This window comes from Vipera ursinii (genome assembly GCF_947247035.1).
Source record: "Vipera ursinii genome assembly, chromosome: 2".
Classification (NCBI taxonomy): Eukaryota; Metazoa; Chordata; class Lepidosauria; order Squamata; family Viperidae; genus Vipera; species Vipera ursinii.
In genome coordinates this window covers 243,009,190-243,035,000 of record NC_139513.1, presented here as the reverse complement: position 1 = coordinate 243,035,000, position 25,811 = coordinate 243,009,190, and the positions used below count along the sequence as shown (strand labels likewise).

The following is a 25,811-nucleotide window of genomic DNA, read 5'->3' as shown; positions in this document are numbered from 1 at the left end:
AAAGGAGAATATTGTCCTTCATACACTGTAGGTCAAGACATTTATAGATCACAGCATTTAAATACAATCAGGATTACTTTCTACAATGTCTTTTATTTCTCCAAAAATAAAGGGAATTTACTACTGCAAGTTGTATTGTCAGCTTTAACCTCAGATGACTTTAAACGGAGATTGGGCAAATTCATAGCGGATAAAGATGTTTCTGAATCCTAGCTACAAGGCTGTTTATTACAATATGTGCAACTGTTGGAAACCGCAAGCAGTGCTATTATAGTTATGGCCTGTTTATTGGCTTTCTGTTGGCATCTTCATGGGTCAAAAAACTGCATAAGGCAGACTTTTGATTTGATGATATATACCTTTTGTTCTCTCCAGTTCCAGACTGTGATCCTGGTTAGCAACTTGGCTGCTGTGTTATGCATCAGTTGAGGCCTTTGGAGAATGACCGGATTACAGTCCTTTAGCCAGCAATGTGCTCTATTGCAAATATTTCATGTAGCCATCTGTACTAATTTCAGTGTTTTTGTTGGCAGGTAGATTCTAACACACACTCTGTGTGTGTGTGGGGGGGGGGTGTGCGCGCGTGCGTGCGTGCGCGCGTGCATGTGTGCATATGAGTTTGTAAAACAATAAGTAGTCACGATCACTAGAGTTCACGCTTAAACATAGGAATGTAAATAAATAAACTCTTTGAAAAAATGTTTTCTAATAGGATTTCAGAAGCCAATATTACATGGACTTTGCACTTTGGGATTTGCTGCCAGGCATGCTCTAAAACACTTTGCTAATAATGATGTGAGCAAATTCAAGGCACTTAAGGTCTGTATGGGTTCATGTTTTCCTTAAGTATAGAAGATTACTTTTCTTAAATACAGTTCTTAAAATTACAGAAATGCTACGTTATATTGTTTGAACAAGCCAGAATTGTAAGCCATAGTTTGATATTTACTTTTTTTTAAAAAAAATGAACAAGACTTAGTTTCCAGTTTGGTACGCCCAGTGGGAAACCTGTGACTCCTAAGATGTCTCTGAATTACCACTGCCAGCACACTTTATCCTTGGCCACGCTGGCTGTTCCATCATTGAGATGTCATTCAGCAGTATCTGGGGACCCATAGATTTTCCACTTCTGTGGAAAAGCTCATGACTTTTGACCTTCTCCTGACTTCAGAAAGAAACAAATGGATTTCTTGATAATTCAAGACTCTATTATTCTACTTATATTATCCAGTTGTGACATTATGCCTAACCTAGAACACCTGAGATGCCCATACTACTGGCTTGATGAAGTTAGGCAAGATCTTCACAACAAAGTTCTCTGCATTTTCTTTCTTTCTTACATGTGACTACTTGTCGCAAAAGTGGGTGAGGTTGCAAAGGTTAATTTTTGTATTATGCAATTATGTTTTATCTATATTTAATGTCTTTGATTTTTTTTCTTCTGACAGATTCGTTTTGCAAAACCAGTTTTCCCAGGGCAAACTTTGCAAACAGAAATGTGGAAGGAAGGAAATAGAATTCATATTCAAACCAAGGTCAGAGTCTCAAAAGTATAGCCTTGTTAATAGTTTGTATAAATCTCACCGATTTCATTGGGAAATAAACAGAAGAAGCTAACATGCTTCTTTTTGTATGCAGACTTCCTAAACATATAAACATAAACTTCTTTTAGTACATAAAACTGTTTAAAACAGCAACTTGAGAATTCTAGATATGGCATAAGGAATACTTTGATGAAAAGTAGAGAGATGTAGGCATATATTTAAATTCGACCCATAGATTTTGATACATGTTCATATTATTCATATCTTATTTTTTAAATAATCAATACTAACATACTAAAAACACTTTTATAATATAATTAAGATTTCTAATTCTTTTAATTGCCAGCATTTAGTAGGGACACGGTGGCTCAGTGGGTTAGGACACTGAACTTGTCGATCAGAAGGTCAGCAGTTTGGCGGGTCAAATGCCAAGTGCCGCGTAACAGAGTGAGCGCCTGTTACTTGTCCCAGCTTCTGCCAACCTAGCAGTTCGAAAGCATGTAAAAATGCAAGTAGAAAAATATGGACCACTACAGTGGGAAGGTAACAGCGTTCCGTGCGCCTTTGGCATCTAGTCATGCCGGCCACATGACCACGGAGACGTCCTCGGACAAGCGCTGGCTCTTCGGCTTTGAAACGGAGATGAGCACCGGCCTCTAGAGTCGGAAACGACTAGCATGCATGTGCAGGGGAACCTTTACCTTCATTTAGTGTATATGCTGTATCCTACAATAACTTCTCTTCCATTTTGTAACCTGTTTTAACCCTACACTGTGCCTTCTGGATGTGATGTGCTACAATTCCAATCATCATGACCAAGAATAGTACGAGTTGCCCAGCATATGTCTAGGTACCAGGTTGAGGTGGCTTGCTTACCCAAGCATTTTTTTCTGTTTCAAAACTGAATAATTTCATAACTCTGGCATTCTAGGCAGTCCTCTGTTCCTAGCTGTGAAGCTCCTGTTCTTGTGGACTAGAGAAGCAATGTTCAAGATTAAAATCAGTATCTTGATATTGGTCTAGATGCATGTATGGCCATCAATAAAATTGGGTTAGAGCCATAATGATGTTATTCTTAGGCACAATTTGTGGACTGGTTTAGAGTTACTTTATATTGTAAGGTACTTGATCTTACTACCTGGCAGGAGCTGTCTAGGATTTTAAAAAAAATTCTAATCACTTCCCCAATCCTTATTTTTTAATTAGAGATACCAGAAACTAGAATTTGGGGCATGAGAACCCTTATGTGTTCTGCCATATTACTACATACTCTCCTTCACTTCTCTTTTTTATTTCATAGGACTTGATATAACAATTTAATTGCAATTGCTTTAAAGAGTTTGTCTTGTCTTTTAAACTTTCATTAAAAATCTAGGGAAAAGGAATTAAAATAACTTTTAAAAGCTCCTGTTTCATGTGCTTGAATCTTTTTTCTCATAAGAAGTGCACTCAGACTTTGTTGGCCTTTAAAAAAAAAGATCCATGTAAATAGGCTTTGTTGATACTGCCTCTGGCTTGAAGTCCCTTGGCATCACCCCCTCCCCCCGCAAAAAAAATCTTTTATTTTTCATTCATCTCTATTTTTCTAAAACACATTTCCTTCCTGTATTTTTGTAAAAAGCCCACAGCAAACTGAGAAGAGGTATTGCTATAGAGCTGTGGAAGTGAATAAAGATTTTGAAAAACGTAAAGTGTATTTTATTGAAACAAACAAAACAGATTCCAAGTTAAATGGCTGCAGTTTATTAAATGCTAGAAGCTTGTTGTTCCATTTGCAGTGTGCTTAAAATGTGCAGCTGTTCTTTATAAATCTACATTTAACACCAAGTGTTTCTTTTCCGTGCATGCGGATTTTATCCATAACTGTGTTAGGAATTGTAGATTTTCTTTCATTAACTGTTATTTGCATTATCATAATGAATAGTTGTACGAGCAATTGTTCTATATTTAGGAGGGTTTGCTTTTTATGATTTCTAATTATTTCACTTTTTCATTTCCCTCATACTGAGGCTTTGTTTGTGCAATGAAAGGAATGAAGAGGATTTCTCACTTGACATAAAGCATAGCAGTAACCCTGCTTGTAATTGTAATGTTATGGAGACGAAAAACCCACTTCTATTTTTTTTTCCTTTTACAGGTCAAAGAGACTGGAGATGCTGCAATTGTAGGAGCATATATGGATCTAGTGTCATCTTCTATGCAGCCTTCAGCTAAGGAACCTAAGGTAGGAAAAACATGAGTAGCCTCTTGGTATGATGGCCTCCAGATTTATGTGTGCCGTCTGTCAGAACAATAGCAGTAACTTTTGTATATAGCATTTGTACTTCCACAAAAAAGCCAAATTGTGTTGCCTGTTTACATGTAGCCAATATCTGTTTATTTGCTCTGTGAGATTCTGCCTGTATTAGACAAAAAAGAGATTTATTTAAGCTGCTGAAGCCACTTTTAATTTAGCCACTTATATTCTTTTTGCTAGTTATGTGGTCTTGTGTTCTCTGAATTGAACCCTTTCTACAGCTGAGCATTAAGGCTTATTAATAATATGCAAACATATCAGAACAGTGTATTCTCAATCCAATAGTATTGGCATCACTTGGTACTTTCTTTGGTGAATGAGATATTGGGAATATAAATTGAAAGGGAGGATAATCTGAATATTTCGGGTTAAAAAAATGACTTAAAAATTTGTTCCATATCACTTAAATGGGCTACATCCAGAAGTGTATCAGAGCATTTACAATTAGTGATTTTAGTGACTTAGATATCTTACACACTGCATATGCCTCAATCCTAGAGGTACACAGATTCATGACAGAAATATGAAGAATGCATTCTACTGATAGATGCCAATCTATAAGTGCACCAATATACACTATTTGGTTGCTACAATGTTCAAAAATACTCTTTTCTTTAGAAGCTGTACGATAGGCAAAAAGTTTATCTACCCAGTAGTTTTCCATAATGATTTTACCTTAAAATCTGCTATGTTTCTACTATTCTCTTACAGGTTTCTATTTTGTACACTGCTCAACTGCCAGTGCTGAGTTGATCATTAAGAAAATATTAAAGTTCTAAAACAATACAGTAATAAATGATAAAGTGGGAAAAATGAATGAAAAAACTAGGCAGCAACAAATTATACACTTACTCCTCAAAAGAGGCTATGCCCTTCCTAACCAAAATCCTGGGCAATGAGCCAAGTCTTCAAGGCGCTCCCAAGACACTAGTATTATGTTACCTGGATCTCAGGAGGAACCTCATTTCACAGGGCAGGAACTGTGACAGAGAAAGTGCACTTCCAGCATCCTGATAGAAGGCATTGTTCAACTGAAGGAAAGAGCGCAGAAACCCTGTTGGACCCAAGTGGACAGGCAGATATTAGGGAAGATAGGCAGTGCCTCAAGTAGTTGCATCCTATGCCATGTAAGGCTTTATAGGTAAAGCTACAAGATGACCAGGGTGTGAATGATTTGAACTGTTCCTGATTAAAGTGAATAGCAGCATATTGATCTCATTTCTCTTTCAGTGCAGTTAGTCTCTATTAGTGACACCTTAAAAAGGAGGCTATAATGTTATATAAAAGTGGCTGACTTAAATAATATGGATGTGAGGTGAATGCAATATCTCAGAGAACCTTCAATTTCTATGCTAGGCAACAGGGTTGCAGAGCGACCTTATTTTTGAAGAAATTGGTCGCCGTATCAAAGAAGATGGAAATGAGCTGGTGAAGAAAGTAAACGCTGTATTTCAGTGGAACATCAATAAGAATAACAAGCCTGCAGCACAATGGAGTAAGTTGCAAGTTTAATTAATTTATGGAGCATCTTATTTTATCCTCTAATGGAATAAATGAATCTTGTTTCTAAATCCCACTATGTGAAAAGCAACAACATAATGTTCCCTTGTCCTGGAACTGACAATTGTAATTGTGCCTTTGTCGGCCATGGACATTCATAAGTTTGAGCCAGTTGTTATCTCTTAGTTCAATCTGTCACATAGATTTGTTGCAGGAAAAAAATAGGCATGTGAGTTCTATTTGTGCAACCTTGAATGTACGAAGGAAAGGCAGCATTTTAATCTAATAATTGAATGAATGCTATGTTTTGTTTTGCTAATTTTCTTTTCCAGGGCTATATTGTATACTGGCAGTCCTCACATTAAGCAAACTTTGCCTTTGACTAAAACCTTCTTTTAACCAAGGAATGATATTAATAATTAATAGCTGTGTTCCTGGACAGTGTTGTGATTCAGGGTCAGCCTGTGGGTTCGGCAGTTGGGTCGGACGACTCAGAGGAGGAGGGGGGTGTTGAAGACCTTGCTGAGGGGGTTGAAGATCTTGCTGATGATTGCCCTCAGGCAGGCCCCTCCCACTTGGTCACCATGGAGACCCAGCTGTGTGAGCCTGACAGTGTGGATGAAGATGACCCACAGCTGGCCCTGTTCAAGGACGCCCGACGCAGGAGGCAGTCAAGTAGGAGTAAACAGAGGAAGGCATTGGGGCTTCTCGGAAGGAGGGAGAGAGAAGCCACGCCCTGAACTCTTTATAAAGGGAATGTGTGGGGAGGGCTGGTTTGCTGAAAGCAACCGCTCGGATAGTGTTTCAAAGCTCCTGTATCTTGGTTCGTGTCTTGTTTGTTTTTGTAGTAATAAATGTGGCAGACGTTATTCCAGCCTCTTGCCGTTTGTAAAGGGGTCGTCCCTGCTTTTGTTGCAGGGCCGGTAGCAGGCTGGTACAGAACAGACAGCTAGTAATGTGGGTCCACAAGATTGTAAAATTTTAACATCATCATCATCATCATCCAGTCAACCAGATGTTCAGACTGGGTTTGGCATTTCTGTCTATCTATTGAGTACTTACCAAGAACCTGGGATAGGCATGTATGAATGTTTGATGGTGTTACAGATATTGTCGCAGGATGGATGCTATTCCCAGTAAAGCTGCCTTTTGCAAGGTATTCAAGTGATGTTCCAGTTGTTTTGGGATTGAACCCAAGGCGCCTATTATTATTGGTACTACCCTTGCTTGCCTTTGCCATACTCATTCTATTCTATTTGTAGCTCTTTGTATTTTGTTATCTTCTCCAGTTCTTTCTCTTTTGTTCTGCTGCCTCCAGACACTGTCACATCCACTATCCAGACTTTTTTGTCTTTCTTATCAACAATTGTTATGTCCGGGGTGTTATGTGGCAGGTGCATGTCTCTTTTAATCTTAAAGTCCCAGAGCAATTTAACTTTTTCATTTTCTATGATTTTCTCTCTTTTATGGACCCACCAGTACTTGCTTGCAAACAAATGAAATTTCTTGCAGAAATTATAGGTTCTGCCTATAATTTGCAATTCGAGCTTCGTATCTACTGATTTTCCTGGCTACAGCTGTTATTTGCTGCTTTATTATTTCCAGTGCTTCCTTGATCTTCCTTGTTTCTAAGGGGTATTTCTTGATTAGGTATTCGTTGGTCTTCTTCTTCTTTTTATTGTTGTTGTTGTTGTTGTTGTTGTTGTTGTTGTTGTTGTTATGGGAATTGACCTCCCTTGTCTTTAGGCCCAAAGCAGAAATATTTCTGAACCACTGCTTTTGAACAGTTCCATTCCATTTTATAAAAGTAAAGTGTCATATGGTGAAACCTTTAGGTCAGCACCTCTCCAAGGAAGATGGAGGGGGGGAAAACTGCATAGGCTCTGCTAGTTGATATTTCAATTCAGACATAAGATAGATTGACCCAAACATTATTATGTCCTAAATTCTGTCTTTCTTTCATATAATACCCAGGGACAATTTATGTAGCAATTAGAAAAGGCAGCTAGCTAAGCTTAATTTTAGCTATAATTTACCCTTTTAGACTGGCATTTTAATGACAACAAACCTGGGTGTATTTTTTTCTCCATTTTTGTTTGTTAACTTTGGTTAAAACTTGCTTGCTTGTTTTTATGTCCCGGAGTCTTTGTCACTTCCCACAACCTTTCTTCTTGGACCCTCTGTTGTTAATAACTAGTAAACTAAAATTCACCTGCAGATGTTAGCTTCTGGCACTTTCTCTTTTCCTGTATCACCTGCTAGTTTGTTTGTATTGTTAACCGTGTGTTGCAGCCTACCTTTGTCACTGTTCCTTGGCCTTCTGCTGCTCTGGGCCCTGTGACTGCTGAGAGCTCTGGCTACCTTCAGAGACCCTGCAGCTTGTAGCTGTTGTGGGCAGTGAATAAAACTCTGGCAACTTTGCCTGATGTCCTTGGGCTGCTTGTAAGGAAGGGGATGGGGGAGAGAAAGCCTTTAAGGAAATGATTTGCAGTTCTGGTTGACATGCCCAATAATTTTATTCTTCCCAAATTCATGACTGCCAAAAAAGCTTTTATTGCTTTGTGCAATTGTCTGTAGCCTCCTCCCTCATATCACGCCAACCTCTTCATTTCATTAGTGTCCCTTAGCGGCTGGAGTATGTGAACTAGAATTAATATTTGCAATGGGAGTGCGAATTCTTCACTGTGAAACTTTTAGCAGTTTATTTTAATAATAACAATATTTTATTTGCAGGCTGCACAGAAATGCATTTGATATATCAGGACAATTCATTGTCTCCACCTCCCCCCCCCACCAAACATGCATACCCTGTTTAAATCAGGACCATTTTCCTTCCCTCCCCTGATGATTAACTAGGTTTGTGAAGCTATTTAGCATTAGACTACTGCAATGCCCTCTACATGGGGCTGCCCTTGAGGACCACTCGGAGGCTTCAACTGGTGCAGAATTCAGCCGCGTGAGTTGTGATGGGAGCTTCCCCATACTCCCATGTAACACCTCTTCTCCGCGAGCTGCATTGGCTTCCGGTTGCCCTCCGGGTGAGATTCAAGGTGCTGGTAATGACCTATAAAGCCCTAAATGGCTTGGGTCTGGACTATCTAAGGGAACACCTGCTGCCGGCATCATCTTTCCATCGTCCTGTGCGCCCCCACAGGGAGGGCATTCTCAGCGTACCGCTGGTTAATGAATGCTGGCGGGTTATTCCCAGAGGAAGGGCGTTCTCTGTGGGTGCGCCTGCCCTATGGAACCAACTACCCACGGAACCTAGGACTGCCCCCGACCTTCGCTCACTTCGCCAGGACCTGAAAACCTGGCTCTTTGAGCTGTTTGGTCCAGACTGTGAGGTTGTTAATTTAATTGGGTTTTAGATTTACTTTTGGGGCTTGAATTTAATTTAATTGTTTTAATTGATTTTTGATTTTATTTTTTTGTATTTCATGGTTCCAACTGCTCTGTAAACCGCCCTGAGTCCTACGGGAATAGGGCAGTATACAAATTCAATAAAATAAATAAAATAAATTTATATTTATGCAACGCCTTTCAAATGTCCAGAATGTTGTGTATATGAACACCAATAAAGCAGTCCTGTACATATGCAGTTAAACAGCAACTATGTATAGTTGGCCTGTACTACTATATGATCCCATACTGTTGATGATAAGCAGAGACTATGATTTAGCAGATACCAAGCCACCAGGTGTTTTTGTGGGAAAATGAAATGTGAATCTACCTGTGTTTCCCCGAAAATAAGACTGGGTCTTTTTTTTTTAACCTCCAAAAGAGGCACCAGGTCTTATTTTTGGCAGTTGTCTTTTATACTCATCTCTGGCACCGACAGCCTAACCCAGCCAGTCCACTTCTTCTCAGGCCGAAGGAACAGCTTAATTCTGCAGCTGCATTCCAGCCTGCATTTTGGAGTCAGGCCTTTCCAGAAGGCCTATGCAGCCGAATACTGAGTTAGGGATTCAATCCATAGCTCGGTTCTTGGCTGCAGTGGTCTTCTAGAAAGGCCTGTGATGGAGAAATGCAGGCCTGGCTGCAGAAGATGCCACAGAAGAACTGGGCCAGTCAGGCAGAGACCTGTCTGCAAGGTAAGAGGGTGTGGGGCCCATGTGGCAGCTCCATACCTCCACCCCACCCTAGCTTGATTTTTAGGTCTGTGCCTTGCCCCAAAACTAGGCCTTATTTTTGGGGAAAGGCTTATATTAGGCCCACCTCCAAAAGTCAAGCTAGGGCTTATTTTCGGGGTAGGCCTTACTTTCGGGAAAAACATGGTAGAATTTCCTGAGTATGTACTGCTATAGGCTTTCATGGCTAGAATCTCAAAGGCAAGGGTAGCTGGCATTTTCAGAGGCAAGGTGGTCTCTGCACAGAACCCAGGCAACTGAGCAGAATGACTGGGCTTTAAAATAAATATTTGATTCTTGCCTGGTCTTTACCTGAATTAATTTCCCATTAGTGCAGGTGAAATTAAAGCTGCATAAACAATGGACAAATCAGAATAAACAGCATTAAAATGACCAATCAAGATCAGGCACAAAGAATCGATTGGAGATAAAGTCCTCACCAATCTGCAACAATCTGAGTCAATTCCTTCTCAGTTGTGTGTGATCTAGGTAGTCATAGTTGCTGGTGAAACTTCATGAAGTCTGTCTAGATCACAGTGACTAAATCCTGAAACTCAATACTGCCCAATAGCGTTTTGACCATTGCTTGTATTCCTCTCCAATACATTAGATTATTAATATGTGCTTGTCATAGACAATTTGTATTCAGCTAAGTTCCAGTATTTCAAGCCATATATCCTCTAACAAAACAATTCTATCAAAATATATTTTTTTTGTTTCATTAACTTTGATTAAGCTCTGTTCTTCAGAATGAGTAATATAACTTAGCCCTTTCAGTACATGTATTATGCAATTGTTATGGTAAAATGGAGCAGGTTTTTAAAGAAACTAAGCAATCAGGTCAAATCAGATTTTTCATGTGCATTGAATATTCTATATTAAAATGTTTTTTTAAAAATAAAATTAGTTTAGATGAAAATATTACTCGTAGAAACAAATTAAGGCAGCCTCCAAATTGTTGTCTTATGATGTCTTTTGCAATCCTTGTATGGGGTGAGAGAAGAAATAGCTCTGAAAATCTGCAAGACATGAAAATAATAATAATAATAATAATAATAATAATAATAATAATAATAATAATAATAATAATAATAATAATAATAATAATAATTTAATTTCTATACCGCCCTTCTCCCGAAGGACTCAGGGCGGTGTACAAGGCAATAAATACAATAAAATACAATGTACAAACGTTAAAAAAGAATTAAATAAGTAGCCCAATTATAATAAAAATTAATAAAATTAATATTAAAATACCCCAAACCCATCAGACCAGGCCGGCTTGTTCAAATAAGTAAGTTTTTAGGTCACAGCGGAAGGAGCGAAGGTCAGGAGCCATCCGGGGCTCAAATAAATAAATAAATAAATAAATAAATAAATAAATAAATAAATAAATAACCGGTAAACGGTTCCAAAGGTCTGGCGCGCCCACAGAGAACGCCCTCCCCCTGGGGGCTGCCAGTTGACACTCTTTGACCGACGGCACCCTGAGGAGGCCCTCTCTGTGGGAGCGCACTGGACAAAGGGAAGATGATGCCGGCAGCAGGTGCTCCCGTAGGTAATCCGGACCCATGCCATGAATTGACAGAAAACAATGTTGTCACAACATTCTCCATTGCTAATATCATAATACCTGACAACTTAGGTACCTTGTAGTAGATCATTTTGGCAGTATATCTTGTGCAAGAAATAGGACTTTGAAAATCAGACACTTTGAGAAATAGTGGTATTCCTTGAAGAAAGGAGATCTACTTGGCTGACATTCAGGATACTTGTGAAACTGATTGTTTTAAAGAAAACAACAACAACAAAAGAAGAAAGTCTGTAATATACAGGAGTTTAGGAAATCAAAATTAAATAATAATTTCTCCTTAAATATTTATAAAATAATACATGTATGCTGCTTTCTGTTTTTCCCAATCACAACTGTGAAAAAACACTTATTAAATATGTTACTTGATTAGAGTCTTGGATGGTTATGCAATGGAGAAAATTCAGCATATTTCTGTGAATGATAAAAATATTTAATAATTTGTAGAGCCATGGCTCTCTTTTTCAAATGTAAGAGTTAACATTGAGTAATTTATGCCCGCTAGCTGAGCAGATGTCTGTATATTTCATTTCCATTCTGCAGTTTCACAGCACTTGTGAGCACCAATTAATAGAACAGAATAGCTGTATGTATCACTTCATAGTTCTTTACAGCCCTCTCTAAGCAGTTTACAGTCTCAGCATATTACCCCCAATAATCTGGATCCTTATTTTACCGACCTTGGAAGGATGGAATCAACCTTGAACCAGTTAGGATCGAACTCCTGGCTGTGGGCAGAGTTAGCCTGCAATACTGCATTCTAATCCCCTGCACCACCACAGCTAGAATTAGAATTAGAATTATTAGAATACTTCATTTGGCCAAGTGTGAACAGACACCCAGGAATTTGTCTCTGATGCAAAAACTCTCAGTGTACATGCAAAGCAACAGAATAATAATGATCGTTATCATAACAATACCAATTCCAATAAGATGGAGTAGTAAAGAAAATAAGGATAATACTAATATTACAGCCATACAACATGGGTAAACATGCATAGACATTAGACAGTACTGTGAGAGTTAGGTGTTCAGCATAGTGATGGCACAAAGGGGAAAAAAAACTGTCCCTGCTTGTAGTTGTAGTTGTATAGTGGTATCCCAAGGGGAAGAGTTGAAACAATTTATGCCCTGGATGTGAGGGGTCTCTAGCTATTTTCTCAGCCCTTCTTCTGGCCTGTGCAATATATAGATCTTCTATGGAAGGCAGGCTGGTTGCAGTTATTCTTTCTGCAGTCCTAACTATCCGTTGGAATCTGTACCTGTCCTGTTTGGTTGCTATACACTTATAAAAGTACAAATGACAGACTCAATAAATAATTCCTCTGTAAAACTTTATCAGCAGCTCCTAGGGCAGTCTGAAGTTGATGCAGGAAGAACATTCTTTGTTGGGCCTTTTTAAGGATGGTTCTAATGTTGGGTATCCATTTCAAATCCTGGGAGATTACAGAATACAAAAACTTGAAGGACCCTGCTGCTGATACTGTGCCGTCAAAATATAATGAGAGGTGATAGAATAGAAAGGCTCCTCCTAAAATCCATTCTCATCTAGAAATAATACTTTCCTTACTGAGTTTTAGATAATCTAGAAAAGTGCCAGCAAAAAAGCCCATAAAGAAGAATAACATTTTTAAAAAGAATAAATTTAAATAAAAGCACTTGCTTGATGAAGGTACAAAGAACCTATGATGTGGGTTAGGCTCTGTCTTATGTTCTGTCCTTGCAGATCGAGTCAGATGACTTTCCATGGCTATTGCTCTTGACATAGTTGATATTGGCATATTGAACTGGAAGATCTGTTTACCTATTTATTTGATTACAGTTATTAATCATAAGCCAAAACACAATCTTTTTAATAAATTTCATGGGTCCTTTCTTTATGGCATTTTTCCTTTACTTACTTAATTGGAAGCTGTAGTGTAGTGGGTAATAAAGACCTTTAAAAATAGGTAGACATTGAATCTAAATTCTGAAAAGCCTGTCCAGTTCATTTACTAATTACATTTGGCCACTTTCGCTGGTTAGAGGGTTACAGAGGAGAAGAATATGTTCATGTCATATGATGCATACCAGGTGAATGAATAAATCAGCAAAAATGCTATTCAAATTTCAAACTAGAGTAATCCAAGGTTCAGTTTGAATTTGTGATTCATATTGAAAGATGACAAGCTTCTACTTGAATTGATTCAAGTTCCAGTTGGATATTAATAATAATAATAAAGTTGGAAGGGACCTTGGAGGTCATCTAGTCCAACCCCCTGCTCAGGCAGGAAAACCTATACCATTTCAGACAAATGGCTGTCCAGGCTCTCCTTAAAAACTTCCAGTGTTGGAACATTCAGTTTCTGGAGGCAGGTTGTTCCACTGATTAATTGTCCTAACTGTCAGAAAGTTTCTCCTTAGTTCTAGGTTGCTTCTCTCTTTCGTTAGTTTCCATCTGTTGCTTCTTGTCCTGCCTTCAGGTCCTTTGGAAAATAGCTTGACTCCCTCTTCTTTGTGGCAGCCCCTGAGGTATTGGAAGACTGCTATCATGTCACCCCTCATCCTTCTCTTCATTAGAATAGACATACCCAGTTCTAGCAACCATTCCTTATATGTTTTAGCTACTTAGATAAAAGATACCCTTTCCAGTTCAGCCTATATCTCAGATTAGTTAAGAAAGAAAAGATCTTAAATGTTCCCCATGTCTGTCTTACTCAGTTTAGAAAAATACCAGTGCTTTTTCTGAAAGTTTTCTTGAATAAATAGCTGTTAAAGCATGTGAACAATATCTTCATTGAGATACTTAATTGAAGGTAGTCTCTGGGAAATTGGAGACTTAACCAGCATATGATAATCTGAATGAGATGAAAGGGCTTAAGTACTGTACCTGGGGAAAAGTCAGTATGGAAAGCTTTGCATTTGTCCCTTAACTACAACCATTCTGTTAGCATATTAATACAGAAAGTAGAATGATTAATGACTAGAATGAGTGCATGGGATGCACATAATTAGATATATGTTATTACTTCTGTCCTTTATTAAATTAAGAAGTCTATGGTTAGAAGTTTGAAACTAAGTGGTAGGAGAGTGGTTTTCATAATTTCTGTGTCTATATTATTTCCTATTTAATATATTTTTTTAAAAAAAATCTGTTTAAACTAATTCCATTTATAAATTAAGCTCATTTTCTTCAGTTACTAGTATTCTGTCCTGTACTTACAACACCTATCTTGATCTAAAGTTTTTGGGTAGAATAATATGTTTCCCAGGAAGCATGCAGCTTTTCCTCTGATTTTCTTCATTAATTTTTCCCCTTCCAATGCTACTGCATAGAGTTTTAAATAATTAAGTTCACATTTCTTCCTTCTCTTAATGTTCCTTTTTGGTATCTTTTTCCCCCACCAGCCATAGACTTAAAGAATGGCTCTGGAGAGTTATACCAAGGACCTGCCCGTGGAAAAGCTGATACTATTTTCATTGTGTCAGATGAAGACTTTATGAACTTAATACTAGGCAAGATCAATCCACAGCAGGTATACATACAAATGTTTGCAACAAGCTGTAACTTATTAAGTAGAACATCGGCATGAAAATAATCAGCTTGCATTTACGCTTAGCTGCTGCTATGAAACCAACCTTTTGTTATTAATCATGGTCTACACTGCCATAATGTTAACTCTGCTTTAAATTATATGATCCAACTTTGGATGTATAGGTAGTCCTCGACTTATGACTACAACTAAAGTCAAAATTTCTATTGCAAAGTGAGACTATTGTTAAGTGAATTTTGCCCCCATTTTACAACATTTCTTGCTACAGTTGTTGAGTGAATCACTGCAGTTGATAAGTTAGTAAATGAATCTGGTTTCTCCATTGACTTTGTCGTCAGAAGTCACAAAAAGTGATTGCATGAGCCTGGGACACTGCAACCATCATAAACATGAGTCAGTTGCCAAGGGTCTGGATTTTGATCACGTGATCGTGGGGGATGCTGCAATGTTCGTAAGTGTGAAAATGGTCATAGGTCGCTTTTTTCAGTGCCATAGTAATTTGGAATGGTTTGACTGGTTGTAAGCCGAGGACTACCTGTACTCACAAAGTGGTAAAGGTCAAGAGTTCCTGCAGAGTTTAATTGCCTAGTCATTGCCGACTGTAGGAGGTGGTGCTCATCTTCGTTTCAAGGGCTGTTGAGTCAGCCCTGTCCAAAGACGTTTCCACAGTTGTGGGGCCAGCATGACATCAACTTGCAAAGTGGGAGTAAATAAATAAATAAGTAGGGGGAAAAAGACAATACATAATTTTAGGCCAGCCTAAACTACCTCCCAGGATTTTTATTTTGGGGGGAAAATGAAAGGAGGGAGCAATATATTCACATTCTTTTACCTGAAAAAGGACTGTTTTCTCTCTGCAAAGAGGAATGTGTGTGTGTGTGTGTGTGTGTGTAAAAAGTCTCTTGTTAACCTCATAAACTTTGTACGCCTAAACTTGCAAATGTTCCATATGTGCAACAAATGTCATTTTCCCCCTGAATTCTTTCCTCTCTGGGTTTATAGGGGTGTGTGTGTGTTCACTTGTGATATGCATCAGTTTTTAAAGATTTTCAAGCACAGTAGCTCAGGTATCAAAACCAACTTAAAAATAAACTTGGCCAAGAATTACACATCCGTTGAAATTTCAGTGTCTCCAGTTTTCAGCCTCTTTTCTTAAAATTGTGGAGTTTAGTTTTTGGTTGGGTGTTTAGAGGTATTGGAAGCATTGCTGATTTCTTGAATACAATATCAAAATGTTGCAATTATAAGGGTTTCATGACAGTGTAATAAGGCTGTAAAGCATAATATTTAAAGCCCAGATGAAATTATTCTCAAATTTTCAAAATGAAGGCAAGTTCCTCACATTTATTGCTACAGTAAAAACTTTATGCATACAAAGGATTTTAAGCACAATGAAGAGAAGGAACAATTCTTCCCTCTCTACTGCTTTTCTTCTTCTTATGTCTTCTCCATAATCTTGGCAAGTTATCTAATGAAGGTGACCACACTGGATATCGAAAATAGTCATAATGTTGTTTGGTTTGATTTCTTTTATTTGACTGTAGTTGAAGTATGTGTCTAATTGTGGTTACTGTGTATTCGGCCGTAGTCGCTTTTAAGGGTTTCAGAGGTGCCACTTTCAGGCACACTTAATTGTTTTTCTTTCCTTTTCCTACTATAGGCATTCATCTCTGGTAAGCTAAAAGTTAAAGGAAACATCATACTGAGCCAGAAACTGGGGACGATACTCCAACAATATGCAAAGCTGTGAATTTCTTGCTGAAATGATTTACCTTCTGAAGCAAAAAGGAAACAATTTCAACTAGAAAGACAAAGAAACAGCTCTTTCATTTTTAGAACAACCTGAAATGTTATACTAATTCTGCATTAGATAATTTCCAAAACACTTTATTGCTAAGATGAAAGTAGTCTTGATTCTTGCAGATTCAGACAGTGGATTATATTACTGTTTCTTCTCTTTTATTCTATATTGCAAGGCTTTGTACCAGATTTCCTCTGGCTGGTGTCTTTAATATTGCAGTTGATGGGGTTTTGTCATACAATTCCACTGTGAGAGCATCTTATTGGGGACACTTGATTTATGCCTTTTTCTTATTCTTCCTTAGTTAAAAATGCAATTAATATATTTCTTATGAAATCTAAATATAAGTAAATAAACTTTGTTTGATACTAACCACCTGATTTTGTTTCTTCTTCCTGTCACTGACGTAAAACAGATTTCTTAGTTAATTAGTTCCTTAGCTATAGAATTCATCATTTGCTTAAAAGCAAATTAACTGGGAATTGATTACTGGTTATATTAAGGAGATAGGGGTGTGTGTGTATTTTATTGTATTTTACTTTGAAGTGCTTGGTGAGTCTGCAACCTGCAATAAACACTAAAATAAAATAATTTGTTATTTAGAAAAAAATTATATAAGCTAAAGAACTTTGGAGATGGGTGTATTAATTTTTAGCCTATGGTAGATCCTAGAATTACAGGAGCTACTAACTAACTTGATTGACTAGATGCTATTTGGAAGGGATAATTATATATTTGGTTCTGCTCACAGATTTCTAATTTTAAATAATTGAGGTATATAGAAGAAATGGTGAGATTATTTTCTTCCTGGTCATACTACATGTTATAGTTTGCCATGTCCTGTTTTGTTCCTCTTCATTTCTTAATCTGAGTTTCTAACAGAGATTAGTTACCTGCATCAAAAAGACATAGATTTAGTTCACATAGTGCTAAACTGAAATGTGATTTGTTTAGCATATTATGCAACTTCTGGTAAATATTTTGTTCATTAAATCAACGTTAATTAGGTTAACAAAATGTATGAACCCTGCCAATAGAGAAGTTTCCATCATTTGTTAGTTTAATAGCTTGGGAACACAAGTCATAATAAAGAATTTCAAGTAATACAGCAGCAAAAATCACAGTACATTTTTGAAACATACAAAAGTTTTGGAGATTAATTTCTGCCATTGAATCAAATGCTGAAGTTATTGGATCTCATATCATTTCTGCCTCCCAGGAATTCCTGTGTGTGGCTCATTTCTTTCTGGCCTCTCTTATAGCATCAAGCACTTCATCCTGCTATTCACATTCAATGTTATAATCATTAAAATTGCTCTTGAAAAATGAAATAAGATATGCAGATGCGGTCAGATTACATCTATTTGAAATGGTTTAGAACAGAGGTCCCCAACCTTTTGGTCACTAGGGACTGGTTCTGTGGAGAGAGGTTTTTCCACGGACTGGAGGGGGTGTGGTTTTATGTGCTGCCTGCATCCTGTGGATGGAGCTTTGCTTGCTTGTACCGACCGGTCCACGGACGGGGTTAGGGACCCTTGGTTTACAACATATTTTTTCTTATGCATCTGTATGCAAAAGCAGATACTTGGATCTCTAATCAAAAGTAGTTTGCAGCAGTAATTCTAGCTGGAAAAGCAATAGATAATTAGCAAGATACGTACAATGGATATTATTAGGGCTTAGACTTATATACCCTTTCACAGTGCTTTACAGCCCTCTCTAAGAGTTTTACAGAGTCGGCATATTGCCCCAACAATCTGGCTCCTCATTTTACCGACCTCGGAAGGATGAAAGGCTGAGCCAACCTTGAGCCGGTGAGAAACTGCCGAACTGCTGGCAGCTGGCAGTCAGCAGAAGTAGCCTGCAATACTGCATTCTAACCACTGCGCCAGCATGGCTCTTGATGGATAGTATACTTTAAAAAGTATCTCTATAGCACGTAAGACAGCTATTTATTTAGTTGCACATAGAGAATTTCAGAAGGCGAAAAGGAGTGAACAAGTTGCTTTCATAAGAATAAAGGAAAAGATGCAAATATGTAATAAACTGGAAGGGCAACTATGGTTACTGTAGAGACCATGTAGGATGTATTGTATGTATTGTATGTATTGTATAGACCACAGTTAAAGAAAAAGACTTAGTTAGTTTATTTTGGGGTCAGAATTTTGAGTTTGCTTGATTGTGTCTGACCTATATACCAAGCCCTAGTTCTCAAACCACACCCTCCTAAAAAGACAAACAGCAGGGAATAGCTTGAGGAAGGTGATGAGATGAATATTGATCCTCTATGGTGCAGAAGAAAAACAAGATACTTTAGGTGCTAGTCTTCAAATTGCAAAGCAATTCAAAAATTCTAAGAAAAGAAGCAGCTTCAACATATCAAATCTGAGGGAGAAAATTACTTAAAATCATTCTTCTTAAAAACTAGAAATTGGATAAAAGATTTTTTTACCAGGATCGGAGAAAACTAGTATGCTTGTAAATGGTGAATGTATAATGCAGAAGTGCAGGGTTACAATAAGAAATCTGTGTTTATATTTTGCCACTTTATTATGTTAATAATTCAGTAATCCACCTAGAAAGTCTTGTTGTTGGGGCTGATTAAAAGATAAAAGATAATTAACTTTACTTGATATGATGACAAATTGATGAACTCAGTTCTATCCCACGGTTTATATCTTTGTTTTTTTATTAATTGTTTAGTAGAAAAGTCATTTTCTCTTTGTTTAAATCACTCTGCTGTGACAAATTAGGGATCTAAAGAAAATTAGAGTTTCTGAATAAGATGAACAATTATGAGCTTTAGCTTCTGCTGAATTTATTCTTGGCCCAAAGTAACTGACGAAAAGGGTTATATAGAGTTGCTGCCACTATAAAAGTACTCATCTTTTGTAGTCTTAGAATTGAATTTATCCAATCAGAAAATAATTAAAATCCTTAGTGATTGATTCACAGGAAACTAGATATAATCTGCTTGAAAATACTACTAAAGTGCTAGAGATTTTAAAACTGTCAAAATCAAAGTTGTCAAGATTAAGTGACTTCTTTACAGGATCTGCCTTGTAGAATGATTTATGATTCTTAAGCATTCCTCATAATACTAAACTAAAAAAAAGTCTTTAACAATCTTTGTGTAGAAGTGTATATACTTACATTTACTGCAGTTGTAGCACAAGCTTGAATTGAAACTTTATTATGAAGGCACCCTTTTTATTGCTTTCCATTTCCATTGATTACAAAAATGCTGCCCTGTTTCAAAAATCTATAGTACAGTCTACTATCCCACAATGATATCATCAGGCACTGTCTTTATATACGATTAAAACTTTTGTTATGACCTTTAACTGTGCAAAATGGTACATCCTAGGGCAACAATTTGAACTGAGGTACTTCAAATGGGCTAATGTAGAGAAAGTGTCCAAAATTCCCTTTCCCCCCTCCCCATAAGGAGGAAAGGGAGGGGAGCTGAGAATGGAGCAATCATCAACTTTCCAAGCACATATAAATTGATAGTCAGAGCATGGTGAATATAAAGAATTGAAAAGAATTCCAAAAGCCTTGCTTCTTTACCTTGTCTGAATAAAGTTTCCTCAGCTACGTTTAATGTGGTTCATTAATTCTGAATTCTGGGAAAGACTGCTGATTATGGAAATTTCCTTTTAAATGATTATCTTGGCATATAGATTGTTCTAGCAAATGATACTGCTTTTTTACAGACCACCCTAAACAATCTGGCTTCATAATAGAGCAATAAATCTCAAATGGTGTTGGAATACCACAGTGATTGTTATTTTAAACATACATTCAGAAAAACTAAAATTGCCATTGGTGATCTCACTGGACACGGAAAAAAAAATATTGAATATGGAAAATGTCTTCCTTTTGACCTCTGTTTCTCTGTGGGACCCAAGAGCTCAGCTCCAGAAACCACAATAGGCATAATTAGAAAATAGTGCCATAACCTATATCTTGGCAGGGAAAATTGTTAGTGAAAATTGAATTGGTAAGCATTACAGACACATATGGAAGCTGTTGGGATAAAAGCATAATTTATACTTTTTGTTAATATGATTTTATGGACTTCTGACTTGGCATCGCAGTGGTGCGGACGCGGTAAGATGAGCTCTGTCTTTCACATCTGAATTCACTCCATTTGGAGACCCTGGGAAAAATTGAAAGTTGCCCCATAGAGGCGACGAGCAAGGGGGGACCCACGTTTGTTTGCGGGAGGGTGGAGGCTCTTCAGTTTGATGCGGGGAAGCCCTCCAAATCAGTGGGGGAATGACCCCGTCATATTAATATGGCTGGTCACTAAGCTGCTGAATGTCAAAAGTACCACCAAGCAACTTTCAAGCAATGCGGATGAAACTGGGTGAGACCTGATCCTCTCTTTAAAATTCTAAGTTTATTTTCCTGTAAAAGCTGCCCAAGGCATTTTTCCACCTGTGAGGAGAGGGAAGGGAATTTTTACCCCACCCTCTAAGAAAAGTGGCAACCAACTACCCAGGGCAAACAGAGCAACTATAAGATTAATTTTAATCTGATTAGATGTATATTCTTTTGAAACTTGGGGACTAAAAATGTTCTTTTTATTATTGGAGACTTTTAAAAAAAAAAGATTGGGAAAACCACCATATAAGTTTTGGACTTAAAAAGCTTAAAACGGCATTGGTGACATCCTGTGGTGAATTATGGTATTGCAATTTGTTATTGCCTAAAAGACGCTTGGCTTGAAGCCCAGACTTCAGATAAAATTTGTTTGACCTTGACAGTTACCAACTTTAAAAAACCCAGCTGCAAAGAAGGGGCTTCTGAGTGGCTTATCTGGTCTGCTTGAACTATGAATGTAAACTTGTACTGATTTTCAGAGCTATACTTGGAGCATTGCTTTCCTATTTCCCTGCATGAGAAGCCTATGTAATTACATGAGCTGATGGAACACCTTGGATTGTAAACTCTTCCTTGATAAACAATTTCTACTATAAAGACCACCTCTAAAATGTGAAATAGATAAATAAGAAGCAATACAAAGGAACAAGGTACTAGCTTAAATATACAAACCCAGAACTTGACTACAAGCAAAGAACTAACAACGCAGAAAAAAATTGGAATAACTAAACACTAAGACAGAGGACCCAGCTGACCAACAGACCCAGCCAACTGAAAAATCAGAAAACGGAGTGACAACATTGAAAATGGAAAAGACTTTTTACAAATTAAGAAATCAGAATATATTTGAGGAAAAGGAAGAAGAACAGATTGAAGGGAAGATAAACCTATCAGGACAATTGTGGGAAATTGGAGTAATAGGGAGACAATTTAATGAATACCAATAGGTTTGTCCTTCCAAAAAACTTCAGCCAAATGGTCTTTCTTATTCCAAATAATATATATAAAAATAGAGGGAGAACTATTTGATGATTCAAAGGAACTGACATAGAAGGTTAACTGGCAAAGGAAGAAAACCAGAGTAAGGCTGAAGAAAATAATGGCTTTCACCTACTAAAGGGAATATTATATTATTACTTAGATGGTTGAATATGGTGAGATATAAATAACTTTTAGAAAATAGAGTAACATTCTAATCAAATAGATAAGATGTGTAATTAGACTATTAGACTTTGGTATGAAAAGGGAAAAAGGGAGAAGTTGAGATAAGGGAAACTTGGTCACCTAAACATAAAGTACTTGGAAATCATAAATAATAGTGTTTTCTTGAACATTGATGGGAAATTAAAGTTTGGGGGGGGGGGAAGAAGCAATAATAGCACATTGTTTATATAAGGATAGTGCAAATGCAGTTAGGATATATATAGGCTAAAATTATTGATAAATGTAACAAAGATCTTTATATTTAGTTGAAAATAAGAATTTTGTTTGCCTAATATGAGATAATAGATAATGGAGAGAGGAAGTATTTGATGTTCTAATATTAGACTTAAACTAAAAAATATGTATATTACTGAACTATTGGTTAACCCAGACAACACCTGATAGCAAAGTGCTCCTTGAGTTATCAGGAACCTACACAGGCAAAAGCGTACTGAGAACAGTAAGAGTCACACAGTAACCACACAGATACACTGAGTTGTGATAAACAGAAAAAAATACTTTACTATTAGGTGTAAAAACAAAAACACAATCCGAATAAACAGTCCAGGTCATACACGAAGAACAACAGATAAGCAACAGCAACAGTTCAGAGAGTATCCAAAATACAATGTCTTCTTACTGGTCTGAAGGTCAAGTACACAGTTCCTAAGGTTTAACACAGTAGTAAGCCAAAAAGCAAAAACAATGAGAGCAAAGAGAGAGAGAGAAGCCACGTTCCTAGCTCCCTGTTATGGCCATTGGAAAAACTTACACACCCATTGGCCAATTAGCACCTTAAGGTTATAACATCATGGTTTATATATTTCCAACCCAACCAGGTAGGCTATAACCATATGCCTAACAGCACCTATAATAGTTTTGACTTATTAGAGGGGATACTGTATTATTAATTAAATGGTTTAACATGATGGGAAATAGATATTTTTTTAGAAAACAGAGTAATACTATAATTAAATAAGATGTATAACTTGCTATGAAAAGGGAGACTTTGGTCACCTAAATATAAAATACTTGCAAATCATAAATAATAGTATTAATTGGAATATTGATGGGAAATTAAAGTCTGAAAAAAGCAATAACAGGATATTGATTCTATACAAGGATTAAGTGCAAACACAATTAAGATATGTATAAGCTAAAAATTACTGATAACTGTAAGAAAGATGTTTTTATTTAGTTGATAATAATAAGAATTGTACTAGCCCAATATGAGATAGCAGATATTAATGGAAAAAGAGAGGAAATATTTGATGTTGTAATGTGCAATTTATACTAAAGACTTATGTACGCTATTGAACTATTGATCAACCCAGTCATCATGTTGCTTTTTAAATACCTAATTGTAAAATGAGAAAATTAATAAAATATTATAACAAAAAAATATAAACTCATAAATATGATATTAAACTGTATACCAAAATTTTGGAATATACCAATATATGGATGATGGATTTATTTAGCATGGGATATTTAAAAAAAATGTTTTACAATGGGATTACTGTGCCCTGGATTTAAAACTTTGTTGATGTGTGTCCACATTCTCCTTATAAACTTGTTCTTTATTGATGTAATAAAAAAATTGTTCAATATTATTCCATATGCTCATATTTATAGCAATGTTTAAAAACTGGCTTGTCTTTTATATGTTTTGTAAACTGTTTCTGCATCTTTCCCCCTTTCTTTCTGCTTAGGAAAGCAATAGTTTTTTAAAAGTTAATAAATGCAGTATTTAATGGTAGTGGAAATGCCTTAGGCATGGCATTTTCCCTTTTCAGACCTCTGATTTAAATATATATGTCTTTTATGACTGTGCAAAAACTTTAACGAAGCTGGTTCCAAGCCACAAGCATGTAGGTTCAGTCACAAGCAGCCTCCTGAGTCAGCTATGGATGCTTGGAAAAATATGTAGCTATTTCAATCATTTGAAAAGAAGCATTTAATACAGGCTCCCATATGCCATATTTTTCCGTCTATAAGGTGCACCCTTGTATAAGATGGCCCCCAATTTTCTAAACAAAAATTCAGTGGCAGTAAAACAAGTGGCCATGCCATCACACAAGAGAGGCGACTTCCTCCATTCAGATGGCGCTCTTCAGCTTAGTCCCGCCCAGCCCCTCGGCCGTCAATCACTGTACTGAGGCGGCTTCCTGGTGCCTCTTGCGGCTTCAGCCCGAGCTGCGCTGGTGAAAAATGGTTCATAGAAGGCGGCTTCAGTGGGACTGGTGGCATCCTTGGGGCAGTGCAATCCTCCAGCACCAGGTGGCATCTTGGTCCAGCTTTCTCACTATCCAGGCAGCACCTCGGGCCAGTGATATCCTCCTGCACCAGGCAACATGGCAGCGGCATGTAAAGAACCCACACAGGCATACCCTGGGCTGTGGAGATTACCATTATTTTTCGTGTATAAGACGCTGCACTTGTATAAGATGCACCTGATTTTTGAACAGGGTGTTTGCAGGAAAAAATAGCATTTTATACATGGAAAAATATGGTATTCTGAAGAGCCTTTTTCAAAATGTTTGCATAGCTCTGATACCTTGAAGCTTTAGCAGAGTGAATAGCCATCTACAGAACGCTTTGGGTTATTTGTGGGAAACTGTACAATAATCTTGCAGGATAGTAATAGTGCCCTGAGATTTTTGAATTTTGTATTGAGAAACCTGTGTCCCCCACCTCTACCACCAAGCCTTAAGGATGTAACAACATATAGAAGAACTGTAAGGCAGTAGCACATTGGTAGTAAAGCATTAAGATCCCTCCACCCAAAAAATATCCAATTTTCTTTACTTTTTGAAGCAAAAGGGACTTTAACCTAACTAAAAAGCTAAAAAAAAGAAGCATGTATGACTGCCAGTGCATTGTAAAGAAGTCTTATGTTATGGGGTGCAGGAGGATTAGTTCTTAAAACTGGTCTTTTTTGCCGACCACTTACAGTGGCAATTCCAAACATAGCTGTCCAATACATTATATTTTTAATAGATGAGTGAAATGAATGCTTAGAGGACAGACCAAATTTATGGAGTCATTTTTGAACTGTATTCTTCGTTTGATGGAAGTTCTCTAAATCTCTTCAGTGTAGATCCATCTGAACCTAAGATCAGAGGTTTAAGTTTTAAGGTCCTTAAAACACACTTTGCATAGTTCTGCATAAGTTACAATAGAAGAAGAATATATAATCTTTCCAATTTTTGCTTTGTTTCCATAAATTTTGGGTTATGGTACAGCACATCAATTTCCCTTGCAGGAAATGGTTGCATTCCCAATGCATAGAGAGATAGACATAGACTTGGTTTGGAGGGTGAAAGATAATTAAATTTGATCAGGACCATCTGTAACAAAAACAGGCTTATTTTTCTCCTAAAAAACATGAGGATAGTAATGAAATTACAGTCAAAGAGAATATATAATTCTAATTTTCAGATAGCAGATAATTATATGTAGCAGAAGGAACGTGTGGAGAAAGACTAAAGTTAGGCATATAATTTTTAAAAGAAGTATTAGTGAGACTGGTGCTTATGTGAAAGAAAAAGATAAGTTTGATTTAGGCAACATTATGGAGATAGGAAAATCAGAATAGTACTTTAGTACTACAGTTAAGAGCCTATAATGTGCTGTACTCTATTATGGAAAGAGAGCTAGTAGGTAAATACTTGAACTATATAGATCAGATCTGAAGAGCAAAGGAGAGAGGAACCGTGACGAAAGCCCTGAGAATATTAGTTTAATCAAAGCATATCGTCTATCTTTTCTATGGGAAGAAAGAAAGCACTTCAGCTCAGTCAGCCCATTGTGCTATATACTTCACA

General features: G+C 37.1%; 1 protein-coding gene across 1 annotated transcript in view; it reads left to right on the top strand.

The window, feature by feature from the left end:
• The window catches only part of HSD17B4 (hydroxysteroid 17-beta dehydrogenase 4), a 68,243-nt gene extending 51,482 nt beyond the window's left edge, over nucleotides 1-16,761 (top strand). Inside the window, exons 19-24 of the mRNA XM_083354055.1 lie at nucleotides 713-819; nucleotides 1,449-1,535; nucleotides 3,682-3,768; nucleotides 5,197-5,335; nucleotides 14,446-14,573; nucleotides 16,252-16,761. Of these exons, the coding sequence (XP_083210181.1) occupies nucleotides 713-819; nucleotides 1,449-1,535; nucleotides 3,682-3,768; nucleotides 5,197-5,335; nucleotides 14,446-14,573; nucleotides 16,252-16,341 (638 nt within the window). The 3' untranslated portion in view covers nucleotides 16,342-16,761. The remainder of the gene's footprint in view (nucleotides 1-712; nucleotides 820-1,448; nucleotides 1,536-3,681; nucleotides 3,769-5,196; nucleotides 5,336-14,445; nucleotides 14,574-16,251) is intronic.
• Nucleotides 16,762-25,811: the final 9,050 nt, after the last annotated feature.